This window comes from Dama dama, chromosome 11 (assembly GCF_033118175.1).
Source record: "Dama dama isolate Ldn47 chromosome 11, ASM3311817v1, whole genome shotgun sequence".
Classification (NCBI taxonomy): Eukaryota; Metazoa; Chordata; class Mammalia; order Artiodactyla; family Cervidae; genus Dama; species Dama dama.
The window spans coordinates 3,017,756-3,043,768 of NC_083691.1; the positions used below are offsets into that span (position 1 = coordinate 3,017,756).

The 26,013-nt window shown below is 66.5% G+C and overlaps 1 protein-coding gene across 2 annotated transcripts in view; it reads left to right on the top strand.

Moving 5' to 3' along the window:
- Window positions 1-1,935: 1,935 nt before the first annotated feature.
- The window catches only part of NOTCH1 (notch receptor 1), a 44,967-nt gene continuing 20,889 nt past the window's right edge, over window positions 1,936-26,013 (top strand). The window contains exons 1-9 of one of the 2 annotated variants that reach the window (XM_061154265.1): window positions 1,936-2,031; window positions 3,781-3,862; window positions 20,458-20,720; window positions 21,199-21,537; window positions 23,593-23,715; window positions 24,230-24,463; window positions 24,767-24,922; window positions 25,083-25,268; window positions 25,462-25,575. In XM_061154265.1, the coding sequence (XP_061010248.1) occupies window positions 1,971-2,031; window positions 3,781-3,862; window positions 20,458-20,720; window positions 21,199-21,537; window positions 23,593-23,715; window positions 24,230-24,463; window positions 24,767-24,922; window positions 25,083-25,268; window positions 25,462-25,575 (1,558 nt within the window). In that variant the 5' untranslated portion in view covers window positions 1,936-1,970. Of the gene's footprint in view, window positions 2,032-3,780; window positions 3,863-11,953; window positions 12,505-20,457; window positions 20,721-21,198; window positions 21,538-23,592; window positions 23,716-24,229; window positions 24,464-24,766; window positions 24,923-25,082; window positions 25,269-25,461; window positions 25,576-26,013 lie in introns of those variants that run through there. The other variant, XM_061154264.1, reaches the window with a different exon arrangement.

The following is a 26,013-nucleotide window of genomic DNA, read 5'->3' on the forward strand; positions in this document are numbered from 1 at the left end:
GGCCAGCAGACTCAGGTGAGACTCCCCGGTCCCGAGTCCCGAGTCCCTCCTCCAAGACTGCTTCCTTGGTGCAAGGCTGAGGACTTGCTCCCAAGCCAGGGCTGGATGGGCCTTTTCTTTTGGTCCGGGGCCTGTGGGCAGAGACGCTGGCCCCGATGGGAGGGCACACGGGCAGTGGCCCCAGAGGAGCGCCCGCCCTGAAGCCCTCCTCCGTCCATCCCTGGGAGAGGAGGGGCTGTGGTGTGCAGAGCCCTGAGACTGTGAGCTGGTTGGGGGGACAGGGGAGGGACTTCGCAGCTCCCCTCTTTCCTGCTATGGAAAATCTGCCCCTCCAGGCCGCCTGGCTGCTGTCACATAAACATCTCTGCTGCCTCCAGGCGACTCCTCTCCCGGGCACTGACCCCGAGAGAAGTCACCCCAGGCTCTGAGAAGTGCCATGCCGCCAGCTTCCTGGAGGAGGCAGGCCAGGGAGGCTGCAGCAGCAGCTGGACAAGCTGTCCCTCCTGGTGCTCACAACTGCTTCCCAGCTGCCCCCAGGTCCCTGCAACAGGTGCACCAAGGAGGGTGGGGTGGTGCAACCTGCCCAGCAGCAGGCAAACCCCACTCTGCCCACCTCTCTGAGCCTCCCTGGCAAGGGCGGCTTCTCGGCCAGCCTCCGGGATTTCTGCAGTCCTGAGGGTTCTCCTGCCAAGGCACCGCAGGCCGGCTCACTACCCTGTGTTGAGGGGGGTGCGAGGCGGTAAACCGGCTTAGTAAGGACGACGGCAGGCATTTTGGACGCCCAGCACTTAACCCGGGCTGGCCCAGGATGCCCAAATCTGGCGTTGTAGTGCAGAAATAAGTCACCCGGAAGGAGCACGGGGGAGGGGTCCAGGGCTGCCCAACCCACAGCGTGCTTCGCGGGCCACCTTAGGCTGGAGGTGCGGGAGAAGGGGTAGGACGCTGACCAAGGCGCGTCTGGAGGCGGTCCCTCCTGGGGGAACTGGAGCGCAATCTTTCTGGCCAGGCGCTGGCCCCAGGCTATTTCCTTGGGGGTACCCAGGGTCCCTTTGGCAGAAGCTGCAGCCGCGGTACCACCATCCCTCAGGGTCAAATGCCCCAGTCCTCACAGCCACGGAGGTGGGGGCGTGTCTGCGCTGGATCTTTCAGAAGTTTTAAGTTGCGACCACGGGGGCTCCTAGGATTGGAGCCCCGGGCCAGGGGTATACGCAGGGCTGCCGATTGCGCGACTTCTCCCACAGCCTGTGTCCCAGAGACCCCCACACTCGCGTGCCCGGCCCAGCCCCTCTCGGGGACAGGCCTGTCCCAGGCGCCCCTTTCCTCGCTCGGCCTGCGCCTCCTCCGCTATTGAGATGCAAATCGTTGCCAATTGTCGCAGAGCGCAGCGAGAGCCCACAGCCGGATCCTTCCGCAACCCCGGAGCAAACTTTGGGTCTCCGAAAACTTTCGAACGAGAAGTAGTCCCTTAGGGCATGGGCCCCGACCCCGCTCCGCACGGCCGCGGCCCTCATTCCCGAAGGACCCGGGCTCGGGACCCCGCGCCCCATCCCGAGGAGGCGCAGGGCTGGTCGAGGAGAGCGGAGGGGCGCGGCCAGCGAGGGGGCGCGGGGTGCGGAGGGATCGGCGGGGGCGGGCCCTGGGGGCGGGGGCGGGGCCGGGGCCGGGGCCGGCGGGGCGGGGGCGGAGCGCGCGGCGGCCGGGCGCCTCACTAGTGCCTCGGCCGCGGGAGGGAGCGCACGGGCGCGGGGATCGGGGCGCGGGCCGCGGGCGCAGCGTAGGAACGATCGCGGGCGCGGAACCGGGCCGGAGAGGCCGCGAGAGCCCAGGGACGCCCTCCAGCCGGAAGGAGAGGGCAGTAGCGGGCTGTCACCGCCCTTGGGACAGTCCCCCTGCGCGCGGGTGTGCCCGAGCCCCCGCCGGCCGGGCGCAGGAGGCCGCCCCCGGGCGCAGCGGGCAGCCGGTGGGCAGGCATGCCGCCGCTCCTGGCGCCCCTGCTCTGCCTGGCGCTGCTGCCCGCGCTCGCCGCACGAGGTAGGCGACGGCCCGCCGCGAGCCCGCAACTTTCCGCGCCTTCGGAAAGTTTTGGCGGCGCCCTAGGCGCGCGTACCCGAGTGCCTGGGAGCGGGTGGCCAGGGTGGGGAGGGGGACCGGGCGACCCGGGGCGGGGTAGGAGCCAGAGTCCCGGGCTCGGGGAGAAGGACTGACCCTCCCCCGCTCCGCCTGCCCGATCCGGACGGACTTGGCGCCGCTCGCGCCTGGAACCGAGTTTGGCGCCGGGTTTGAAGTCGGGTTTGAAGCCGGGCGTGGGCATCTGGGGGCATGGAAGACCTAGCTCTGGACTCGCCCTTCACCAGCCGCGCGTGGGGCTCGCTCCTGGGGCGGGCGGACGAGCTGCCTACTACTTTTCGATTTGAATCGAGTCGGTTTTGGTTTCCTGTTGCTTTGGGGCCATTTATCTTTTTTCTTCGCCTCTTGCCCGCCCCGGGGGCGGATGTTGGGGCGCGGAGCTTGGGGTCCAGGGCGCCGCGATCGTCTTTACAGAACCGCACTGCGGGACCTGGCTGCCCAGCGTGGTGGGCAGAGGGGAGCGGGGTGGGCCAGGCGGCCAGGCCTCCTTTCGGAGTAGGAGAGTTCGTACAGGACCCGGGCGAGGGTCCCAGACCCAGGTGTCCCCGGGCTCCTAGCCTCCCCGCCCGCGGTGTCCCCTCCCCACACCGGGTTGCTACCCCCATCCTGGCTCACAATTTGGGGTGGGGTGGGGGTCGTAAGTGGGGAAGAATCAGCTGCTACTGATGGACTTTCACTTTGTGGAGTTCAAGTTTGGAGACCTTGCAGGGGTTGGGGGGGCGGTCATTCCTCTCCCACGCAGAGGAGCTCCGAGGAATCGGATGGTGATTAATGCTTCTCTTCCCCTAAAAATGAGAGGGAGAACTAGTTCCCTGCTTCCTGAAGATGGGGTTCCATGTCACACCCCATCCCCACCCCGAGAGGGGGCTTAATTTACACAGCCCTGGTAAGAAGGAGGGGGGGTGTGGATTAATTGGTCCCTTCCTGGGAATGAGGTCAAATTCCTTCCAAATGGAGCATCTTCATTCCCCCCAGCCCCTGGCTGTGTGTGGGGGGGAGGCTGCCACTGAAGATGCCCACCCTGGGGAGCCGGTGTTGGGTGTCGGTGGAGGCGTGGCCAGGTCCCTGGGGTGCAGTCCTGGTGCCCCAGGAGGCGGCCCTGGCGCGACAATGGGCTGCTCTGATTCCTCCGCCCGGCGCTTTGTTGGCGGGCGGGGCAGCGGCCCTTGCAGCTGTCGCATTTTCCCACGAGCGGGGGAGCTGAGTGTGGCCAGCACCGCCCCCCCCCCCCCAGCGCCACCCCCTGGAAGAACTTGTTTGAACAGCAAGACAGTCCTGGTGGTTGGATAGGGGCCCCAGCCCAGCCAAGGTCCCGAGTGAAGCTGGGGTGAGGGGTGAGAAGTTTGGGAGACTGGCCCAGGGTCATCCCAGCATTTCTTCCCTGCTGTCTACACTGCATTTCAGGCCGCTTCTTCCCACCACCTGCCCCTACACACTTTGAGCGTGACCTGTCCACCTGCCACCCAACCAGTCTATCCCTCCCCGCCTCCTCTCTGACCCCAGAACTCTGGGCAGAATGTTGAGTTCCCTTAGGGCTCATACAGGGCTTCCTGGGGGCCGCCTGCACCCAGTAACCCCATGACAGGAGGTGAGGGGTGGGCAGTGCCCCTGGGGGTGCTGGCCGGGCTGACCTCTCCTCTTGCCCCTCCCCAGGCCTGCGCTGCTCCCAGCCTGGTGAGACCTGCTTGAACGGCGGGAAGTGTGAAGTGTTCCCCAACGGCACCGAGGCCTGCATGTGAGTATGGGCCCCCGCGCCCCTGCGGGGACCTGTTGCTTTGTCGGGAGCGGAGCCCCTGCCTTCTGCAGCGGGCCAGCGGGGACAGAACACTAGGCCATTGTCTTCTGGAGATGGCCCAGAAGGCTGGGCGCGGTCACGTGCTAGTTTTATTGGACAAAGTCTGGCAATTACTTAATCACCAGCAATTATGCTGCGTGTGGAGCCGGCCTGGCCGCTGGGGGTTCGAGGGCTCCTTTGAGGACCACCTCGGGCTCCTGGGGTGCTAGGTGGGCATCCCCGCTACCCCATTTCTTCCCAAAGTCCCTGAGACCTGCAGGGAGGCTCCAGAGCATCTGGAGGGAGGCCCGGCCGTCCCCACCCCGCCAGCCGGGGGGAGTGCCTCTGCTGGGGGCAGGTGAGCGCCTCCCGGGCAGGCGGTGCCTCTCAGCGAGAAACTGACTAGTTCAAAGGCAAACCCACCCTTTGCTGCCCTCTGCCTTCCCTGGCCTCGAGCGAGGTTGGGGAAAGGAGGTTGGAACTCATCGTGGTGGCCGTGCCAGTCTCCGTGGGGGTGTGGGTGGGAGTTCCTGCCAGGAGCTCTGTCTCTATCCCCAGCTCTGACCTCCTGACCCGGTGGCCCTTCGCCTTCCCAGCCCTGGGTCCTCAGCTGTGAACCGGGGCGGGGGCGTCCGCAGTCCGGGAACCTGGTTAGGATCTATCGTCTGCCTGCCCGCCTGCGAGTACCAGTCAGCCTCTTGGAGTTTTTCTGCTGTGGCCGATGCCCTTCAACTTGAGTTCGTCCCTGATGGGAATACCGAGCAGGTTCCTGGCGGCTGGAGGAACGCCCCCTCCCCAGGCTGCAGAAGTGGGTCCCCAGCCGGGCTGGCGCGCCCTCATTCCAACTGCTGGGGGCCCATTCCCTTGACAACCCCCTGCCCGGGCTCACTGCCGGCCCCGCCAGTGGGCACGCAGCCCCCTCCCCCCCACCCCGCCCCAGACTGAAGCCAATTAAGCAGGTCTGTGAGCAGTTTCATGGACAAAGCGCATTGTGTCCTTCTCAGACGCTAATGAATGCGCACTACTTTTTTTTTTTTTTTTGCTTTTTTGGGGCCTTTTTCTCCTCCTGCAGAAGCCTCACCGACGCTTGATGCCCTAAATCTTGTTTCCTTTCATTGAGAGACCGACAGCTGGGATTCAGTGGAAGTGCAGGGGCTATTGTTGGGGAGGCGGATTAATGCTGGGTGATTAAGTATGCGTGGCTTCCCAGAATGCCTACTCCCTTCCCTGCCTCTCCGCTCACTGGGCTGTGTGTGCGTGTGGGGCTGGGGGCAGTCTCCGAATTTCTGCAGAGGGGTCTGGGGAGGGCAGCGGCAGTGCTGGGCTGGGGAAAGTAGGGGCCATCTCTTCTTGTGCCATCACCGGGGAATTGGGACGGGGCAGCCTGGGGCCCCCCGGGCCAGCGCTCCAGCCACAAGCTGCCCTGGCTGCTGCAGCTCTCACCCACTGGCCTCTGGGTGAGGTGCTTCGAAGGCACGGGGTTGGGGGAGGCTCTCCCACCCCCAAACCTGGACAACTTTGGGAGTTCCTGCCTCCCCAAGCCAGGCCCCAGCTCAGGGCTAGGGTGCCGGCCTTTTTCCTCCCTTTGGCCTGGTGATCCCCCCCACCACCACCTTGGCGGGAAGCCTGCCTGTCTGGCCTGGCACCCCGCCTAGCTTGGCCCACAGAGACCCCATTGTGCGCACCCTGCAGATCCACTGGGAAGTTGAACGGAAGCGCCGTCCTTGCAGGCCCCACCTCTGGGCGCCTTGGGTTGGAGACGAGGGATCAGCCATGACGGCTGGCCAGGCCCAGCCGTGGGGAGGCCCCAGTCCAGGCTCGCGGGGCAGGGTGGGAGCTCTGCGACCACCCCCAGTCTCGCTGTCACCCACCACCCGCTGGTCTGCAGAGGTTCCGCTGGTGGGGGCAGCCCGGCTCTCTGGGCTGAAGGGGAGAGCCGCTTTCTTCCCTCCAAGGTGTCTGGGTCTCAGGCCAACCTGGCTGTGAACTTGGGCTCTGCAGCCTCCAGCCCGGACCCGCAGAAAGTTCTGTGACTTTTCTGCTGCTTCCCCTGTGGCCAGGGCGTGGGAATCAGTGCCGTCATGTGCCAGGCGCATTCATGCCAGGTGACTCATCTGTTTCCACCCAGAGAGAGAGAACCTTCCCCAGAAGCCACCCGTCAGGTGTCTGCGGGGCTCGGGGTCGGAAAAAGAGGTTCGTGTTGTTGCGAAGGCCCTTCAGGAAGTCCCAGAGATCCGGGCCGGGCCACCCAGTGGCCGTGTGTCTCTGGGGGCGGAGTGCTCTGCCCGGAGGAGGGCAGCTGTGTGTGGTGGCCCTGGGGGCTGCCTGGGGAGGCTGGTGACCCAGGGGTGGGCTCAGGCTGGTCTTTGCGACCCTCTGCCGCCTCGGCGCCCAGAGTACGCCAGAGGGAAGTTGGGCAGGTGGTGGACCTCAGCTTCGGACGATCCTGTATTTGAGGCCTGGCTCTCCCGTGCCCAGGGTCCTTGTGACCTCAGGTCATCGGGACGCCTGAACCCAGATTTCCCCAGTCTGTAATTCGGGCTTGATCTGTGATTGATCTCTTGGTGGCGCGTAAAGGTTACGTGAGAGGCACGCAGCCGGCGCGGGGCGAGTGTCCGTTCCCTTGCTGCCTTCTCCTTTTGAGCTGACAGCGCTGGTTTCGGGATCCTCATTCGAGAGGGTTTAGTTATCTAATGAGTGAGTTCAGAGCACTCGAAAGGTACGGCCTGGTGGGCCCGAGCCGGGGCACCGCCTGGGAGGGGCCGGCCAGCGACTCCGAGGACTTCTCACCCGCGGTGGCATCCGTGAACGCCCTCCTTGCTTCCTTCCCAATTCTGAGCACCTGTTGCATGCTGGGTTCTGCTCTGGTCGTGGGCATGTGGGCCCAGGTCCGACGCAGCCCCTGCCCCCATGGTCTCTCTGCTTTCCAGTGTGGGGGTTAGGAGAGGCAGCCTGAACACGTGACACGTCAGAGGGAGGGGAGTGCAGTGGGCAGGGCGGCCCGGCCCCACGTGGCTGGCAGGAACCCCAGAACCGCAGGCATCGGGCGTGTAGCAGGGCCCAGAGACGTCGGCGCTGGGCCCAGCGTCACACAGCCCGGCGTAGCGCCCAGCCCCGCCTCGCTCTGTCCGGGGACGTGTGTTCCTAACCGCGGCCGCATCCTGCCTGCACTGCCCCCCGGGGCCCTGGCCGGCCGTCCTGTGAGGAAGCGGGGCGGGGACAACGACTTCCCTTTAGAAGAAGCGGGTCAGGGGCCGAGTGGAAGTGACTCGGCCACCCGGCTGCAGACGCACGGAACGTCTGTGTCCGTGTCACCTGGCCCGTCTGTTTCCACTGAGTCACCTGAGTGTCTCAGGCGAGGCTGGGGGAGGAACAGGTTAATTCTCATCCTCACCCCCGCCCCCCCCACCCCAGGCTGAGAACGAACCAGGTCTGTACAGGACTTCCTCTGTTCGTCAGCGCCTGGGCGCCAAGGACGCAGGGTTAGAAAAACACAGCGAATGCACAGCATCAGCCCCAAACCCTCACCTGCTGCCTCTGACCACGGGGAGCAGACGTCAGGGGCCCCACAGGAAGGTGCCCTCCTCGGGCCTGGCCCTGCCTCTACGGCGGCCAGTGTTTTTTCCACTGGAAAAAAAAAAAAATAATAGGGATTTTTTTTTTAAAAAGAGAGAAAAAAAAAAGAAAGCCGTGCCCTTAGCTGGAAGAGGGTGGGGCTGGGCAGACAGCTGAGAGAGGAGAATGCTTTTCGTCAGGACAGCTGAGCTGGGTCAGGGCAGCCGGGGCCACGAGTGAGAGGGCGGATGCGGGGACCCCCCCCCGAGGTGTCGGGGGGTGGGGGCAGGTCCAGGGGGTGGCACGGCTCCACTCCCCCGGGGCTGGGAGGCAGCCTAGAGGTCCCGCGGAAGCCGGCGCTGGCTCTGTCCCTCGCTGACCGTGACACTGATGGGTGGCTGTGGCCGTCGCGGGCAGATGGGGCCCCTGCCGGGCTGGGCCTGGCCTGGCTGGGCCGGGCTGGGCTCAAGGAGGGCACCTTTCCTGTTTCATGTCTCGCCTATAAATAGTGAAAGGATGTGGCTTTGCCGAGTCGATTGGGTATCCTGATTGCTTTCCTCAATAAAGCGCCGATGATGACTCCACGCACAGACAGCCCCTTTCATCCGGCCTCGTAAAAGCGTGGCAGACGTTTTCTTCGGCGGCCTCACACCCCCTCGGGGTGGCAGCCGGCTCTGCATCTCATCCTCAGTCCCCACTTTACAGGTGGGAACGGCTGAAGCTGAGAGATGAAGAGGCTGGGAACGGGAGTAGGGGACCTGGGGCCAGCTTGCCTCGGCTTCTGCCTTCGTGTCCGGGCACATCTGGAGGCTTGCAGACTCTTCCCAGAGGCGTTAACGAGCGGCTGGCCTCGGGGTATCATGACTTGTGGGTCAGGATGTGTTTGATGGGTCCTGAAGTTCCCGGCCGGGCTGTCTCTGGCAGCCCCACCCCGTAGTCCTGTGGGCCGTAGCAGGTACAGAGCGACTGGCTCCTCTTCTGTGCCTGAGAGTGCAGGGTTAGGTGGCTCCCAGAGCTACCTTCCCGCGGCATCGTGGCAGGACCCTGGGATGGGCCTGCAGACGCCTGGGTGGCAGGAGTGGACTGTGGCGTGGTTGGGGGAGGAGGGCCCAGGAGTCAGGCCTGGCCGTGCAGCAGGGCAGCTTCTGGCCGTCTGGGGCCAGCTCTGGGCTTCGGTGTCCTCATCCCCACCCCTGGCCTGCTGGTGGGCTGTGGGCACACCCTCCAGGGGGGCCGTGATTGACAGGTGCTGCTGCGGAGGAAGGGCTGGCGGGCAGAGAAGAGCCTTTTGCCAAAGTGGCCTCTGTTGGCTTCTTTCCGGGCATCTCCTTCCTCAAGGCCCCGCCCACCTCGCTCTGCTGAGGTCACAGGTTGCTGATGACTAGATGCGGGGCGGGGGGAAGGGAGAATTGATATTTGCATTTTGGTGATCAGTTGCATGTATCATAAGCTTTATGATGTTAGACATTTAAAATGTACGTTTCGGGAGACTTGCCTGGTAGCCCAGCGGTTAAGATTCAGGTTCCGCTGCAGAAGGGACAGGTTCCATCCCTGGTCGGGGAGCTTGGTTGCTTCAGTCGTGTCTGACTCTTTGTGACTCCGTGGACTGTAGCCCTCCAGGCTCCTCTGTCCATGGGGATTCTCCAGGCAAGAATACTGGAGTGGGTTGCCATGTCCTCCTCCAGGGGATCTTCCCGACACAGGGGTCAAACTTGCGTCTCAGGTCTCCTGCATTGGCAGGCGGGTTCTTTACCATTAGCGCCACCTGGGAACTGTGCAACACGGCAAAATAAATAAATGAATAAAGTATGCATTTCAGTGGCGTTCAGTACACTCACAAGATTGTGGAACCAGCATGTCTGTCTAGTTCCAGGTTCTCACCACCCCGAACAGAACCCCCGTAGGCATTAAACAGGTGCCCCCTCCCCTCCCCCAGCCCCGCGTGCTCTCATCTGCTCTCTGTCTACACGTGCGGACTCGCACCGCTCGCCTCGCCCGCCCGGCTTCTTTCGCTCGGGGTGCGTGTCCGTGCGTCCCTCCTCTGGGCGCTCGCTGGACTCGACCTGCCTGAGAATGTCAGGGAGTGGTTGCTGGTGGCACCAGCATCGTCATCCCGGTACGGCCTTGGATGGAAGCCCAGAGGAGGTGGGTGTCAGGGGTGGGGGATGTCCGGAAGGCTCCCTGGAAGAGGCGGCGCTCACTCCTGGGTCTGCGTGGCCAGCCATGGGGCCCCCTTGAGTGGGACCTGGCGCGTCCAGGGATACTTGTTAAGGCAGGGTGGCGTAACTTCAGGTTCAGGGGGCGAGCGCACCGAGCTCCATGCCCGGCACCCCACCTGCCTGCTCGGGGCGTCAGGAACGCGAGGGGCCGCAGGCATTTACTGAGCGCTCAGTAGGTGCTGGGGCGGGGCGGGCAGGGCAGACGCACGCCTGGCTCCTTGTTTGAGAACCACACTCGAGGGCAGACGCCTTCGCCTCCTGCAGCGTGAGGCTGGTGCTGTGGGAATACCCCGCCCGGGTGCCCCAGGGCCCGCCACGGCCTCCTGGAGGGAGTCCACTGTGGAGACTCGGGCAGATGGGCTGGGGACAGGTCAGCAGGAAGAGGGGCAGCTGGGGGGCAAGTCTGAGACCTGAGCCCCTACCCCCGCCGTCTGCCTGCTTCTCGGCCTTTCCCTGGCCTGGGACCACATCTCTCCTGAACCCTCGGGGCTCATCTCGGAGTTGGCGGGGGTACCCTTGGTGGGAGGCACCCTGCCTGGTGTGAGAGGGCAGGGGTCGGGGGCCTGGCCCCTCGCTCTTAGCCACAAGCCGATCGCCTCCAAGTGGCCCCTGGGCTCAGGGCGGCTCCATGTCTCCTGCAGGGTACCAGGGCTCCTGCAGTGCCAGCATCTGGACGCCTGCTCGGCCCTGGTGGGGCGGCACGAGAGGGTCCCCCCATCACAGGTGGGGGGCAGCTCTCTGCGCATCCCTGAGACACGTGGAACTCTGGGAACAGAATGCCCTCCCCAGGGTTTCACCGCTGAGTGGTCCCTTCTGGCTGGGACTCTCCTCCCCACCTGCACCCCCGCTGCCCCTGGGATGGAAGCATTCTGGGAAAGGGGGCCTTGACCTCGCCATCCACTCCCCCCCGAGGCTGGGGGCAGGGGTCATCATCATCCCGGCATCCACATGTTCAAGTGAATTAGGTTAATCGTTGCCTGTTCCCTTTCTGACACCGGGCTGCTGCTCTGCGTGGGCGCCCGTCGGGTGGCGTGTGGCCGCCTCCAAGGGCCCGGCCTCCCCTTCCACGCAGCGCCCGCCCCCTCTGTGGCTCAGGCCCCCCCAGGACGCCCAGCGCCTTGCTGCGCTGTCTCGGGCTCTCCTGGGTGGGGGCTGGGGACGGCCTCTGGAGGTCTGACCTGAGCCTTCTGCACCTGAGCTGCTCCGTTTCCTGGAAGGTGCGCCCGGGGTCCTGGTTCCCAGCAAGCCTTGGTGGGGGCGGGGGGTGCCCTGGGGAGGCCGCGCTTCCAACGCCCACGTGGCAGTTCCCAAACGCGAGAGGCACTCAGCCAGCCTGCCAGGCCCTGCCAGCCTCGACCTGAGCCCTCCTGGGACAAGTGGGTCACCGGGCTTGGGTGTCCTTCGTGTGTCTCTGAAGTGCTTGAATCGGTTGCTCTTCTCCGCTGGGTAAACGGTCCCTCGTCCCTCTGTGGACACTGCTGATGTGCTGAGCAAACTCTTTGCCCTGCAGGCGGCACGAAAGGCCAGCCTCACCCAGCCCGGCCGAGGCCTGGGGCAGGCAGGCCCCACGTCGTCATGTCGGCCTTAGGGTCAGGGCAGCGGGCCGGGAGAGGGGCTGGGGTCTGAGCCACACCGCACAAGGGACAGGCTGCTGGAGACTGGGCAGGCACTCGGGGTGAGACGTGGGCACCAGGCTGGCCCTCCTCCGGGGACCCTGCCGGCCTCCTGCTTCCTTCACCCTTGACTGTGGGTCAGCCGAGCCGCCGGCCTACTCCCCGAGCCCAGGAGGCCTGCTGGACGGGCAGCTGGGTCTCGGCAGCTCGCCGCGGGTCCACCGGGGGATGTGTGTGAGAGGAGGTGGGCGGCTGCCCCTGGAAAGCTCTGTCGGTGCCCCTCCCGCAGGGACCCAGGCTTCGGGGACCTGCCTCCCACCGTTTCCTCTCGGTTTCGGTTGTTGGTAAGCGGAAACTACACGGTTACTGGAAATGACAGGTCTGGGGGAGAAGCCAGAGTTTTGAGTGTGTGTGTTTTTCCCTGAAAGCGCTTCAGTATGAGAGATGCTGAGCTAAGGCCGGGCTGAGGCGGGGCCGGGGGTGGGGGCTGCTGGCCATACTTCCGCCCCTGGGGCCTCCGCCTCCCCCTCCCCTCCAACCGCGGGAGGGAGGGGAGGTGACTACCTCTGGGCCTTCCGGGTCAGCCTGAGGGTCTCCACTGCGCTCGCCAGGCTGGTTCCGGCTCCCAGGGATGGCCCCACAGGGTGGGGCTCCCCTCACTTCCCCCTTTGGGGCTCAGGATGAGGGTGGCCTCGGGCCTGATTGAGAGCCAGACGGGGGAGGCCAGGCAGGGCTGTGTGTCCCGGTGTCCGCGGCGGCAGGGGCCTCAGGCTGTGACAACTTCCACCCAGGGCGTCCAGGGCCCAGGCCCGGCGCAGCTCGGCGCTCTGGCAGGAATCTGGCACCTAGCCTGGGTAGGGGCTGGACCCAGCGGAGCCCATCCAGGTTTCTGGAAGGCCTGGCCTCCAGGTCACAGGCAGGCACGGTCCACGTCGGCTGCCCGGCCCTGTTCCAGCCCGCTGCCCCTGCCAGGCTGGGAGAGCGCTGTCCTCCACGGCACAGACCATGGTGGGCTGTGTGACTGCGGCTGCTCATCCACCCCTCTGAGCTCCCCCGTAAACACTAACACACGTGGGTCCCGATGGGACATAGCGTGGCTTCACTCCGCACGCGGGCCTGTTCGCAGTGCTCCCAGGCCTCGTCCAGAAGGCTCTCCAGAGACCAGCCCAGCCCAGGATTTGGGTGACATCATGGAAGGGCGCTGGTGGCTCAGACGGTAAAGCATCTGCCTACAGTGCGGGAGACCCGGGTTCGATCCCTGGGCTGGGAAGATCCCCTGGAGAAGGAAATGGCAACCCACTCCAGTGCTCTTGCCTGAAAAATCCCATGGACGGAGGAGTGTGGTAAGCTACAGTCCATGGGGTCGAAAAGTGGGGGACACGACTGAGCGACTTCACTTTCACTTCCATGGAAGGGCGCAAAGTCGTGGCCAGCCCAAGAACCCGCTTTACCCGCGGGGAAGAGTCTCCCCCCAGCCCAGACGGACCTAGGCTCACACCAGCGGGCCTGGTCTGCCCGGGTGTCCCCAGGCTGTGACAGCGCGGGTCTGTCTCAGCAGGTCCACGCCGGCCTGGGTGCGGCTGCCAGGATTGTGTCTCCTGGTGTCTGCCATGGTCCCGTGCCTCAGTGACTGTGCTGGGCCCAGCCTGGGGGCCAGGGCGGCTACGGGCTTGTGGGCAAGCCTGGGGACACGGGGCCCGGTGGTCCGCCTCGGGCAGGGGTTGGAACTGGGCAGGTGGTGAGCCGAGCTGGGAGAGGCGTCCAGGGAGGGGGTCTCACAGGAGCCTCACCAGGGCCCGGCTCTCCGCTGGTCCGCCCAGCGGCCGGCGGCTGTGGGCTCCGTCCTTCCTCTCTGTCCCTAGGGCCAGACAGACAGGAAGGAAGGCCACGTGAGCCCTTGTGGCTGAGGGTGGTGACAGGTGTCCGGCGCTGGTTGGGACCCCTCCTGCCACACAGAAGGGGTGCGAGGAAGCCGGGGCCCAGGGCAGCCCCACCCCGCTGGCTGGGAGCTCCCCGATTCCCAGGCTTCTCACCCAGACACTGTCCCCACCTCCAGCCCAGGGTTTTGAGTTTCAGCTGATCTTGTGGCATTGTAAGAACGCATTGTCTGCTCCAGCCCTCCCGGTCTAGGAGATCAGGCGGTCAGGCAAGAAACCCAGGCCGCCGGGGTGGGGGAGAGGGGAGAAGTGGAACGGGGTGCGGAGGGCCCACACCCCCTCCTCCACCCAGGGAGCTCCCTCTGGCCCTCCAGCTGCCTCCAGGGGGCCACTGTGCTCTGAGTGCCCCCCACCCCTGACCCCGAGTGCCTGGCGTCTGGCCACCACTGGGGACAGCAGAGGTTAAGAGCTGCACTCAAACCCAGGTGGTGCTGTGGGCACAACCTGCCAGAGCCCTGGTTTTCTCATCTGTACAATGGGCCAGTGTCCCTGCCGGGCCCTTTTGAGAAAGAGGTGTGATAAAGCTGGCGGGGCCTGAGTACAGGTCTGGGAGCGGGGCGGGGCGTCCGCAGTGTCTTCCTTCTGGGGCCTGTGTCGGGGGGCGGGGGTCCTCAGTGTCCTCCCGTGCTGCATTCTCAGCCAGAGAATGGGAACAAGCGGGGCTGCCCCGAGCGCCCACTCCAGTCGGCAGGAGAGGACGGAGTGCCCCCGGGCAGGCCTCCCTCTCCCCGCACCACCGCACGGCCGAGCAGAGGCGGGCACTTGCAGGATCGTTTCTGGCTTTGGCTCGGATCTCAGTCTGCGGTTGCTGACTTAATTAATCGAGTTTTGGATTAAGCGGGCCTCCCCCCCATGGCGCGGGCCGCACGCGCATCGATCCCTTCATTGTATCTAGTGTCTGGGGGCACGGGTCCAGCTCTGTCTTGTGGGGAACAGAGCCCCCCGGCAGCTGTGGGGGGGCTCCCCGGCCTCCCAGAAGTGGGGCTGCAGGCTCGACTACGTGGGTCTCGGGGCTGTTGGGGTGAGCCCTGGGTAAGGACACCCGTTCCCACCTTTGTCCAGCTCCTGGCTCCATCTCTGGGGGTGATGGTTGGGGAATTAAGCCAGCAGAGCAGGGCCACGGGGGTGGGGGGCGGCAGGCTTTTTTCCCCCGGGCTCTCGGGACAGCGCGTTGGCTGTGCCTCTTGCAGTGTCCTGAGGGGCCGGCCAAGCAGCATTGTGCCCTCCCGTGGGTGGGCCTAGGTCGTTCTCTGCCCACTGCAGCTGGGCCATCTCCGGGAAGCCTCTTGACCTCTGCCTTTCCGTCCCTTCAGACGGGCAGCCACTTCCCACGTCGAGGGTGGGGCAGCTCTGAGCGCCGCGGGGAGGAGGGGAGGTGGCGAGCCGAAAGCATTGTTTTCCCCGCAGTGGGAAAGGTGGCTTCCCGGAGGACCACTTCCGTCCACATACAACACAAAGGGCTTCCCCGCGCTCCTGCACTTCCTCTTTCCAGCCTATTCTAAACCATCCAGAGGTGCAACTTGGGGGAAAAAAGGCAGACAAAGAGCCCGGAACGTGGGGAGCAGCTGCTGGGCCCAGCGGCTCCACAGCCCGCCCCGCCTGGACCCCCTTCCTCCTCTGCGGCCGCTGCCTGTTCTCCACTGAGGGTCAGCTGCTGTTGGGGGTTAGGGTCTGTCTGCCTCAGACCTGGCTGGTCCTTTTCCGGGGCCCCCCACCCCTCTGCAGCCCTGGCTGCTGCTCGCCTCCTCCCTGAAATCTTGGGAGCCAGGGCAGCATGCTCCCCATGCAGCTCTGAGCCGCCCCAGCCCAGCGGCTATGCGGGCTGGAAGCAGACCGCAGCTCAGCCAGGCCCCAGGCGCCGGCCGGGTCCCTGCAGTCACTCCCTGGGGCAGTTGGGGCTGCAGGTGATGGGGTGCTGGCTCACACTGTGGCCTCCAAACCTGTGCAGGGCTGGCCAGGCTCCGGGCTGCCCTGGGCACACCCTGCCTGAGGCAGAAAGGGGCCGAGACAGGAGAGAGGGCAGAGGGTCATCGTCCAGGTGCCCTTGGGCACGGCAGAATCATGGCTCAGGCAGCGGTCTGGACCAAGGATGCTGAGGGTTTGAGAGAAACCTGGAGCTCCTGCCCACTGCAGCTCTTCACCCTGGGAGCCGTAGGAGTCCCCAGGCACCCCTGGCTTTTGTGTCTCCCAGGGGCTCCGTTCCTCACAGCTGAGCTGTCCTGGTGGTGCCCAGTGAGGAAGGGCCCCAGGATGGATGGGCATGGTGGGGGGGGACACGGTGGGGGGGGCAGCAGAGGCCACTGAGCACCACCCCAGTCACTACGCACCCCACACCTGTGTGAACACAGCATCCTGGCAGGTGTGATTCCCCACTGGGATTTGGGGCCCTTGGACCAGCCTCTGCCCAGAGGGGCTCAGGACCCCTGCCAAGCCTTGTCCAGGAGCACAGGTGGAGTCCTTGAACCCGCTCCCCTGAGGGCGGAGCTGGGGGCTCAGAGTCTGTCCGGTGCACCCCCCTCCTGGCCTCATCTTCCTGTTCCATGAGGGGGCAGGAGCCTCCTCCGCAGGTGGCCCCAGTCGCTTGGGCTGGGCTAGGGGTCTGAGAACCTCCCGGTCAAGCTGCCCCGAGGTGGACGGGCCTGCCTGCCTGGCGCTGGGCCTTAGTGATCTTTGTTTAGCATCCTGGACCACCTCTGGGGAGGAGGGGGGTACCCTGACGAGCCATCCGTGTTCCCTGGCCCCCCTCTTCGCGGCTCCAGTGACACTGTTTGTTGGAGGGTCCTGGGCAGAAAGCCTATGAGCGGAGGCAGTGCTGGTGTGGGGAGGGTCTTCTAGCAGGCACCCTGCTGCAGGCAGAGCTGGGGCTGGCCGTGTGGGGTGGGAGGGGCCTTCGGCTGTGGCGGGTAGGACCCCAGGCCCTGACTCAGCCCCCCTGGCGGTACAGGCTGCAGAGCCGTCCCTGTCTGCATTGGATGGCACGGTCCCTGCCCACCTTTGGGGCACAGGCCCCAGGCCTGCAGACGTGGCCTCCAGCCACAGGTTACCGGCTCTTGCGCTGCTATCCCAGGCCCCAGGCAGCAGGGTCGGGTGGGGCCCTCGTGCCGGGGAGCCCTGCGCCCCCCACGGTTTTCCTTAAGAAGGTGCATGGGCCCTGGTGGCACCACCGTGTCCCTGGGGACGCATCGGTGAACTGCGTGCGGATCAAATCCAGCAGTGCCGGCTAGAGCGAGAGCCCACTGTGCCCCAGAGGACCAGGCTGTGTCTGCACCGGGCCTCCTGTGCCCTGATCTCTCGACGCGCGTGAAACACAGGCCCGGCAGGCAGTGCCTGTCTGCGCTGCAGAGCCCCCAGTTCTTCTGATGGACCGTCTCGCCCATCCGTCGGTGGTGCCCCCAGCACGCCTCTCCCCTGGGGCGCTTCTGTCCGGCCTGCAGAAGGAGGGGGGCGGCAAACCCCCCGATGACCCCCGTCCACACCCCCACCCAGCCAGGGCCCTGCGCTCACCCAGCTCTGCCCCGCTCAGCCGCAGACGCCTTGAGGGCAGAACCGAGTGAGTCCTTCCTCTGCGCTGAGTCCCGCCTTGGAGCTGCGGGGAGGAGGGAGCTGTCATCTCTCCCTTGGGGGTGGCAGATGGCCCACTTAACTCAGAAAGGAAAACAGCACCATTTAGCATTAGTCCCGGGTGAAGAGGGTGAAAGGTCGAGGCAGCATCTGCCTCCGGACGCTTCTGGGGCTGCATTTCTATGGAGCGGCGCTGGGGGGTGGGGGGAGGAGCCAGCACGGAGGAAACACCGAGGGAGGCCCCAACGAGCTCCGAGCCTGGCGGGCGGGCGGGCTGCAGGCCCAGCAGCTGTTTGGCGCTGCTGCCCCCCACCCCGGGTGCCACCTCTCTGCTGCTCTGATTCTGGAGCCCCCAGCCCCACCTGACCCTCAGCTGGTGCTGGCCGTGGTGGGCGAGGACAGGTCACCCCGCCAGGCTATGTGTGGGCCGGAGGGGAGGCGAGTGGAGGAGGAGACACCGGGGGACTGCCTTCCAGAGGGGAGCAAGGAAGCGGAAGCCGCCACGGGCCCCCGGGTGCCGGGAGCTGAGTGGCAGGGTGCACGGGGTGGTTCTCGTCCAGCCTCAGGGCCCCCGACGGCCCCTGGCCTGGAATCCCGAGGCAGGTGTCGGTTGCGACTTTCCCCTCCAAGCACGGGCCCCTGTCCCCGCCAGGCACTTAGGCCGACCTGCCAGGACGGGTGTCCAGGACCGAATGGCTACCAGCCTCACGGGCCCTCCACCTTCTCAGGGAAGTGCGGGTGCCATGGGCACCTCCCCAGGAACCCCCAGCACTGCAGCCAGGGTGGGGTGCAGGTGGGGACATGTCTAGGCGAGGGGGGCATGGCCGGAGGCCGCCCAGAGCAGGGACAGGCCTCTGTGACGGGCTGTAAGGCTCCTCCACCCTGCCTCCCTGCCCCCCCAAGCCGAGACCCTGCCGGCCTGGCCCGGGGCGTCCTCCACGGAGCTGAGCCAGGCCCTGGCTGTACCGAGCACCACCCCCATCCGCGGAGCACCTGCCTCAGCGGCACCCCCCCCACCCCCCGGAGGCTGCCCCTCCCCCGCTGCCCTGCCCCTCCCCCGCTGGGGTGCTCATGGTGGACTGTGGCTGGAGCCGGCCCGCATGGGCAGCGTGCCTTCACAGCAGCGTCCGCCAGGCCTGGGCGGGAGCAGGGAGGACAATGGGCCCCTCAGCCGCTGCTTCCCCCCACGGAGGAGCCTCCCTGGCTCCTGCCCCGCCTCCCGCCCGCTGGGGCTGGCGGCCGCCGCTGCGCCGAAGCAGCTGCCGGCCGCGTCCCCGGCCACCGGCGCACCTGCTCCGCCGCCGCCCTTTGTCCCTGCCGCCTGATTTACTGGGCGCGCTTTCCCTCTCGCTGGCCCAGCGTGATTCATGCAGCCTCCCTGGCCGGGATGCTTTCGGTCCAGGTGGATTCCCCCACAGTCCTCTGCGTTAGGCTCCCCATTCAGGACGGGCTTGGGGGGTGGGGGTTCAGGGACACACTGCCCCATGGCTGGAGGGTGTAGCCTTGTGCACCCCGGTGCGCCCTTTCTGGTCCACTTGGGAACGCTGCTGAACCGGACCAGTGATGGAGGCGGAGCCCACACGGAGGACGCGCTGGGCAGCCTTGCGTGCATCTCCCCCAGGCCATGGGGCAGGCCTGCCTGGTCTCACCCACCTGGGTGGGCTTCCCACGCCTTGGAGCTGGGCGTGGACAGGGCGGGCGGGCTCCCAACCCCCACCCCGCTTTGATGACCAAGCGTCCTCTGTCCAACTCCCACTTTCTGCCTGCTCTTCAGTAGCTGGGAAAGAAAAAGAGCCTTTTCTCCAACAGGGAGCGGTGGCCAGCTCCTGCCCAACAATGGAAGGCATTGAGAGGTGGGGGAGGTGCTACCTCCCGGGTCTCCCCTCCCCTCCAGGGCTCTGGGTTCCCAGTGCCACTCGGGCCGGGACAGGCGGCCTGTAACTGGATCCACACTCAGTGGGGGCCACACCACGTTCCCCGCGCTCCAGGGTATGGCCCTGCCGGAGCCCAAGATGCCAGAGTGCCAGGCGCACAGTGGGGGTGTCCTGGGGTCTGTGCCCCCAGAGAGGAGCCAGCCACACCCGTCCTCCTCCCCTTCCCTGAGTGGGCTGGGCAGGAGCCGCGGCCCAGGCCTGAGTTACCTCCCCTGCACCCCTCCCAGAAAGGCAGCTGGTTTTCTTTAAGCCAGTTGGTTTGGGACTTTTGGCTTCAGGCGACAGATGGTGGTCCGGAGTGGCCATTTTGCGTCCTCCCCGCCCGCCCTGCCCAAGCCACAGCCTCAGATGAAAGCCCCGGCTTCTCACAGACGCGCCCCCCCCCCCACCCAACCCCAGGGTGGAGGCTGCCCCCGCCCCCCTCTCCCCTTGCAGCTTTGGGCAGGCGGGGAGGGAGGGGCCCCGGCGGGCTGGCATTTGTCAGGGGCAAGGGGTCCCAGAGTGAAGGCCTGAACCCCACGCAGCAGCCCCTCCTGGGAGGTCTTGGGAAGGTGGGGTGGTTGGAGCCCAGGAGGGCCCTGTCTTCCCCCAGGGTCCCCAAGGCTTCTGGCTGTCCAGCAGGGGGAGGAGGCCCCGCCCACCAGGGCCAGGGGAGGCGGGGAGTGGCTGCGGGCCCAGCTTCAGGGCCGCCTTCCCAGGCTGCTGCCTGCCGCGTTCCACCCCAGAGGCTCTGCTGCTGGGAAGAGGGAGGCCTGGCTGGTCCCAGAGCCTCTCCTGGGCTTTCCCTCGAGTGCAAGGCCATGAGGTGATCCTGGGGGCAGTGTACCGCCCCGCCTCGAGAAGCTGAGGCAACAGGTGGCCATGGGCGGCCCCAGGGCAGGGGTAGCAGGCGCTGAGCCCTTCCTGGCGGCGGGCAGCGCCCAGGATCGGGCCTGGGGGCGGGGGAGGCAGGGCGCCCCCCACTCCTGACTCACCTGCCGCCGTCTCAGCCCGGGGCAGGGCCTGCCGGAGCGGCGGTCCTTCTGGCCCCTGCTTTCTCCAGCTGTGCAGTGGGCTGGGCTTCTTTTGTGAAGCCTTCACCCCCAAAAAGGGAGACTCCATGTCCGGGCACCGTGTGTGGGTGAGGGTGGAGCGCTGAGCAGCGCAGTCTTGTTGCATCAGACTCCCGACAAAGAATTCCACATCGGAGACAACACGGGGAGCCCGGCCACGTGGCGTCTGCACTCCTTTCCCTGTTTGCTGTCGTATTCATACTGAAAGAAGAAGAATCTGTGAACTCTTTTATTACCCAAATAACGCACATTCGTTACAGAAAAGCTGGCGAGAAAGAGTAGGCAGGTACCCGAAACGAAAGGTTTCACAGAACACCATTCCCTTCCACGGAGAACGGCTGGGTCTGGCCCGTGTGGCCCCTTCTCGGTGGCTCGTGGGTGCAGACAGACGCCTCCATGGCTTCTGAAGCTGATGCTGGGGCCCGCCAAACTTTCTGCTCCAATTAACATAATCACTGTTTTTATGGACATGAAATTCCCTTGATGTAAAAGTAACCACTTTAAAGCGGAGAGCTCAGAGGCACTTGGCACCCTGGTGATACTGGGCAACGACTCTCACTCTGGTCCCAGAACCTCCCTGAGCCCTTTGAGGGGGCCACTGCCCAGGAGGGGACCCCCATTGATGGCAGGGCTGGTGGCGGGCTGGCTGGGGAGCGGGCGCTCACCACCCTGGTGTCTGCCACAGCTGCAGCGGGGCCTTCGCGGGCCAGCAATGCCAGGCCCCCAACCCCTGCCTCAGCGCCCCCTGCAAGAACGGCGGGACATGCCACACGGTGGAACGAGACGGCCTGGTGGACTACACCTGCAGCTGCCGCCTGGGCTTCTCGGGGCCGCTCTGCCTGACGCCCCGAGACCACGCCTGCCTCGCCAGCCCCTGCCTCAACGGCGGCACCTGTGACCTGCTCACGCTGGCCGAGTACAAGTGCCTCTGCCCCCCAGGCTGGTCAGGTGAGGACCCCGGCGAGGGGCGGGGATGGGGTGACTGGTGCCGGGCCCCTTTCCGTGTGGCGTGGAGGCTCCTGGACTGGGCTCGGCTGTGGGGGTCAGCGATCCAGAAACTGCCCAGAGTTCCCACCCAGGGATCCCCATGCCGCTTTCCAGCTCTGGAGGTGTCAGTTTCCGGCTCGAGGGCACCCCCCTCCGCAGCCTCTGTGAGAAAAGGTGAGGCTCCCCCGGCCCCCACAGGAGCCGTGGTGTCACTGCTGGCTCAGGAGGGACGCACTCTGGGTCAGCTCCCGAGGGGCCCCGGCCTTCTGTGCCTGCCGTGATGGTCACTCAGCCCCTAAGCGGTCGGGGTCCCCGGGCAGTGAGGAGCTGATGCCGCTGGGCCCATGCCCGGCTCACCCCTTGTCTGGGTGTGGACACTGCCCCCGGCTCGCAGGAACCAGGGAAGCCGGCTGACCACCACCCCCGCCTCCCCCACCAGGGAAGACATGCCAGCAGGCTGACCCCTGCGCCTCAAACCCGTGTGCCAACGGAGGCCAGTGCCTGCCCTTCGAGGCGTCGTATATCTGCCACTGCCCAGCCGGCTTCCACGGCCCCACGTGCAGGCAGGACGTCAATGAGTGCAGCCAGAGCCCCGGGCTCTGCCACCACGGCGGCACCTGCCTCAACGAGGTCGGCTCCTACCGCTGCGTCTGCCGCCCCACCCACACCGGCCCCCACTGCGAGCTGCCCTACGTGCCTTGCAGCCCCTCCCCCTGCCAGAACGGGGGCACCTGCCGCCCCACGGGGGACACCACCCACGAGTGCGCCTGCCTGCCAGGTACTGCCCGCCGGAAGCGTGCAGGGGGCGGGGAGCCGGGCAGGCTAGGTCTGGGGGGCGTCCCCTGAGCCCGGGTGGTTGGAGTGCAGCCCTGGGGGTGGTGCAGGGCTGGCTCTGGGATGGGGGCACCCACCCACCAAGTGCCGGCCCGGGACGGGTCTGCTGTGACCCCCGAGTGCTCCTCCCCTGTGCCGGGGACCCTGCCGCCCCCAGGGAGGGCCTGAGCATTCCGTCCGCTCCGAGGTCACTCTGCTCTCCTTGCCCACTGCTCTGAGTGTCCCGGGCCGTGGACGCCAGCCTCCTTCAGGCCTCTCGGGAGGCCCCTTATCCCGAGGTCCCCGGGACCACGTGCACGCTGCAGAACTCTCCCCCGCTGCAGGGAGCACCCCTGCTGGTGCCGCCTGCGGGGCTTCCCCTGGTTCCTGGAGGTGGGGCCGGGGCGGGGCCGGTCCTCACGCATGCCCCTTCCCCCAGTGGTGGCCCTTTCTCCTGGCCTCTTCCGTCGCCCACTGCCGGGGCAGGAGTGACAGGTGGGCCCCGCCCTCCCCATCCCCCCAGCAGCTCCACCGTTCCTGTTGCGTGTCCCAGACTTTCCACTGTAGTCTTCATATGAGTCGGTTTTGCTGCTGCTGATCTAAAAATACTAATAATGACGAAGAGGTTCGAAAACCTGCAGTCTGTCACTTGCACAGGGCGGAGTTAGGCAGGAACTGGGAAGGGGAGGGTGTTCTGGGGTGGGGCACTGAGGAGGTAGGGTTGGTGGGGTTTGGGTGCTGGAGAGGGGAGGGCCCAGGGTCCGGCTGACCCAGGACTGACCCAAAGGTCGCCCCGGCCCCCACACGGCCCTTGGCCCAACCCGGCCCTCGCAAAGAGGAAGTGCTCTTCCCGCCCGCGAGCCCCGGGCCTGTCGCCTCTGCGTGCAGACGCCAGGCCTGTGCATTTCCGGTCCCTGGTGCTCCCCTCGCCACCTGCCCGCCCCGGCACTACCCGCTGCCCAGCTGGGCTGCGTGGCTGTTTCGGAGTCTGGGTTCAGATGCCTTCCGGGGGGGAGCCCATGTGGGACCCCTAGCCTGCGACCTTGCATCTGGCCCCATGGGCCAGGAGGGGCTGTGGTGCGGGCTGGGGGGGCGGTGGGCGGTGCGGGGGCCTGGCAGAGGGGGCCGCAGACGTGGAGCAGGTGGGCTGAGGCCGGGGAGAGGCGGCGCTTTAGGCCCGCCGCACGCAGGAGGGACTGGAGTGTGGGCACCAGGCTCCAGTTGGGGGGGGCCTCCAAGGGAGGGGCAGGAGGGGGTCCAAAGACACCCTGGGAGGGGCATTAATTAGTAACCGGCTGCAGATTTGGCTATTGCCAGACGCACCTTTCTGGGTTGATTATTGAACCAGCGGGAGTCGAACGGATTAATAGCTAACTGGATGTGGAGGTGGTACCGCGGAGGTTGGCCCGGCTGGGAGGGGGCTGGGAGGGGCTGGGGGGCCCCCACCCTGCCCGCACCTCTGCTGCTGGGAAGTGGGGGGGTGCCGCACCCACACACACCCCCACACCCCCGACTGCCTGCCAGGGTCCCGCTGTCTCCCTGCTCCAGTTCCCTGAGTGGGAACTGGCCCAGCACTGCCCCTGTCAGATAGGGCACCCACGGCCACACGTGGGGGTGTGCAGAGAACGCCGAGCACAGGGCTGGGCCCGCAGGTGTTGCCCAGGCACAGAGGCCACGGCACAGACGTCTTCTCCGACAGAACCCCGGGGAGCCTATGATCGTGGGTCTCCATCTGTTCAGCTGGCCCTTTACAAAATGATTGCTTAGGACTGTGCTGACCGTGGGCTCTGGAGTGTGGAACCCAGTCACAGGAGTAAGGAGAGCAGGGTGTGGGGCAGGGACCCCGAGGGCTCCAAGGCGGTGGGCATCACAGGGCAGGCCGTGGAGAGCAGCTCTCCGCCCAGAGCAGGGTGTCCTGGGTCGAGCCAGGAAGGTGCCGGCGCCCAGTGCAAGCGTGGCCGGACGGGTGAGGGCCCAGCCCCGCGAGGAGGCCTGACCAGGCTGCTGGCCCCTGCTGCAGGCTTCACTGGCCAGAACTGCGAGGAAAACATTGACGACTGCCCGGGGAACAATTGCAAGAACGGAGGCGCCTGTGTGGACGGCGTGAACACCTACAACTGCCGCTGCCCCCCAGAGTGGACAGGTGCATACACCGGGCAGCCCGGGTGGGCACCTCTGCTGCTGGAGTCTGCCCCTGTGGGGGGCAGGCAGGAGGGAGCTGAGATCTGAGACGGGAAGGATGCTGTGACCTGTGGCTGACCCGCCCCCCGCCAGGGTCTGAGGCCCCCCCACCCCCACCCCCTGGAGCAGCACAGACGCGGGTGGCACCAGCAGGTCTGTGTGGGCCATTTGGAGCCTGGCCCCGGGCTGGCCTGCCACAATCAGGTCCCCAGTGTGAGCCCAGCTTGCTGGCCAGGACACAGGGGTGCTGGCCAGTAGGATGCGGGCTCTGCCCACAGGTGAGCATGGACCCCGGCACACCTGTGCCTGCAGAGTAGCCAGGCAAGAGCCCCCCGGCGCCAGGGGCGCAGGGGAGAGGCTGACTCTGGCTGGCGGGGGTGGAGGAAGTCAGGAAGACTTCTGGTGGAGGTGAGGGTCTAGGCTTGGCGGAGGGGGCTGGAGGCACCGCCCAGCCCGACCGTCCCGGCCCCCCGCAGGTCAGTACTGCACGGAGGACGTGGACGAGTGCCAGCTCATGCCCAACGCCTGCCAGAACGGCGGGACCTGCCACAACACCCACGGCGACTACAACTGCGTGTGCGTCAACGGCTGGACGGGTGAGGACTGTAGCGAGAACATCGACGACTGCGCCAGCGCCTCCTGCTTCCAGGGTGCCACCTGCCACGACCGTGTGGCCTCCTTCTACTGCGAGTGTCCCCACGGCCGCACGGGTGAGCGCCCAGCCCGCCGCCAGGCGGAGGGCCCTTGGGGGTCAGGCCTGGGTGGGGGGCCTCGCACCACAGCTTTGTAAGGGGGGAACCCCAGAAGGGGCCTCCTGGAGTGAAGCGGGCAGTTGTGAGCCTCCTGGAGTAGCTCCGGCATCGTAGGGCCCTCCTCAGGGTCCCTGGCTGTGTCATGGTGGGGGGGCGGGCCTGGGGAGCCAGGTGGGGGTGGACACCAGCTGTGGGCAGTCTGTGTTCCCAGCCGGGGGAGAGTGGGGACAGTGCTTCCGCTGACTCCACGGCCGTGCCCAGGTCTGCTGTGCCACCTGAATGACGCCTGCATCAGCAACCCCTGCAACGAGGGCTCCAACTGCGACACCAACCCCGTCAACGGCAAGGCCATCTGCACCTGCCCCTCGGGGTACACGGGGCCGGCCTGCAGCCAGGATGTGGACGAGTGCTCGCTGGGTACGGGCAGCCAGGGTGCTGGGGAACCTGCTGGAAATAGTCCGACGCGGGGAGGCGGGTCTGATGGGGGAGGCGGGCACACCCCCGACTGTTCCAGAAGCCAGCGTTCCCAGAGCAGCCCCTTACCCGTGCCACGTCTACCCCCACCCCCCACCGCCAGGCGCCAACCCCTGTGAGCACGCGGGCAAGTGCATCAACACGCTGGGCTCGTTCGAGTGCCAGTGTCTGCAGGGCTACACCGGCCCGCGCTGCGAGATCGACGTCAACGAGTGTGTGTCGAACCCGTGTCAGAACGATGCCACCTGCCTGGACCAGATCGGGGAGTTCCAGTGTATCTGCATGCCCGGTAGGCGGCCAGCCGCCCGCCCGACCCTGGGGGTGGGGAAGCCGCGTCGCCCGCCCAGGCCACAGCCCCCCAACAGTTATCTGGGGAGATTTGAGCTAGGTCTCTGGGGTGCGGCGGAGAGCAGGCCAGCGCTGGGCAGCTGGGAGCAGGTGTGGAGGGGACGGGGCATTGCTGACCACCCCGCTCCTGCCAGGCTACGAGGGCGTGCACTGCGAGGTGAACACGGACGAGTGCGCCAGCAGCCCCTGCCTGCAGAACGGCCGCTGCCTGGACAAGATCAATGAGTTCGTGTGCGAGTGCCCCACGGGTGAGACTGCGCCCCGCTCCTGCGTCGAGGCTGGCTCAGGCCCCCCCGCGGGGGGGGAAGGGGGCGTGAGAGCCTCACCTCCCGAGTGTGGGGAGGCGGGGTGGGTTGGTTTTCAGCCCCCAGTGGACAAGGCTGGGCTGGGCAGGGTCCTGGCCCCCACCTCGCTGAGGACCCCAGGGCCCGGAGACCCTCCTTCCTGCTGTCGTATCCCAGCAGGAGGAGGGCCAGCCTGCCGTGCCCTCCTGCCTCTGCCAGCGGCAGTGGACGTGATGGCCGGGAGGGCCTCTGGAGCCTGTGGGGGCCCCGAGTCTATTGCAGGGAAGGGCTGGGGGACACCAGGCCAGGGGAGGTGTTGGGGGTCAGAGCCCTGGACCTCCTGAGATGCAAATCAACTGTCCCAGACGCCGAGCCGGGAACCGCATTCTCAGCCTAGCCCGG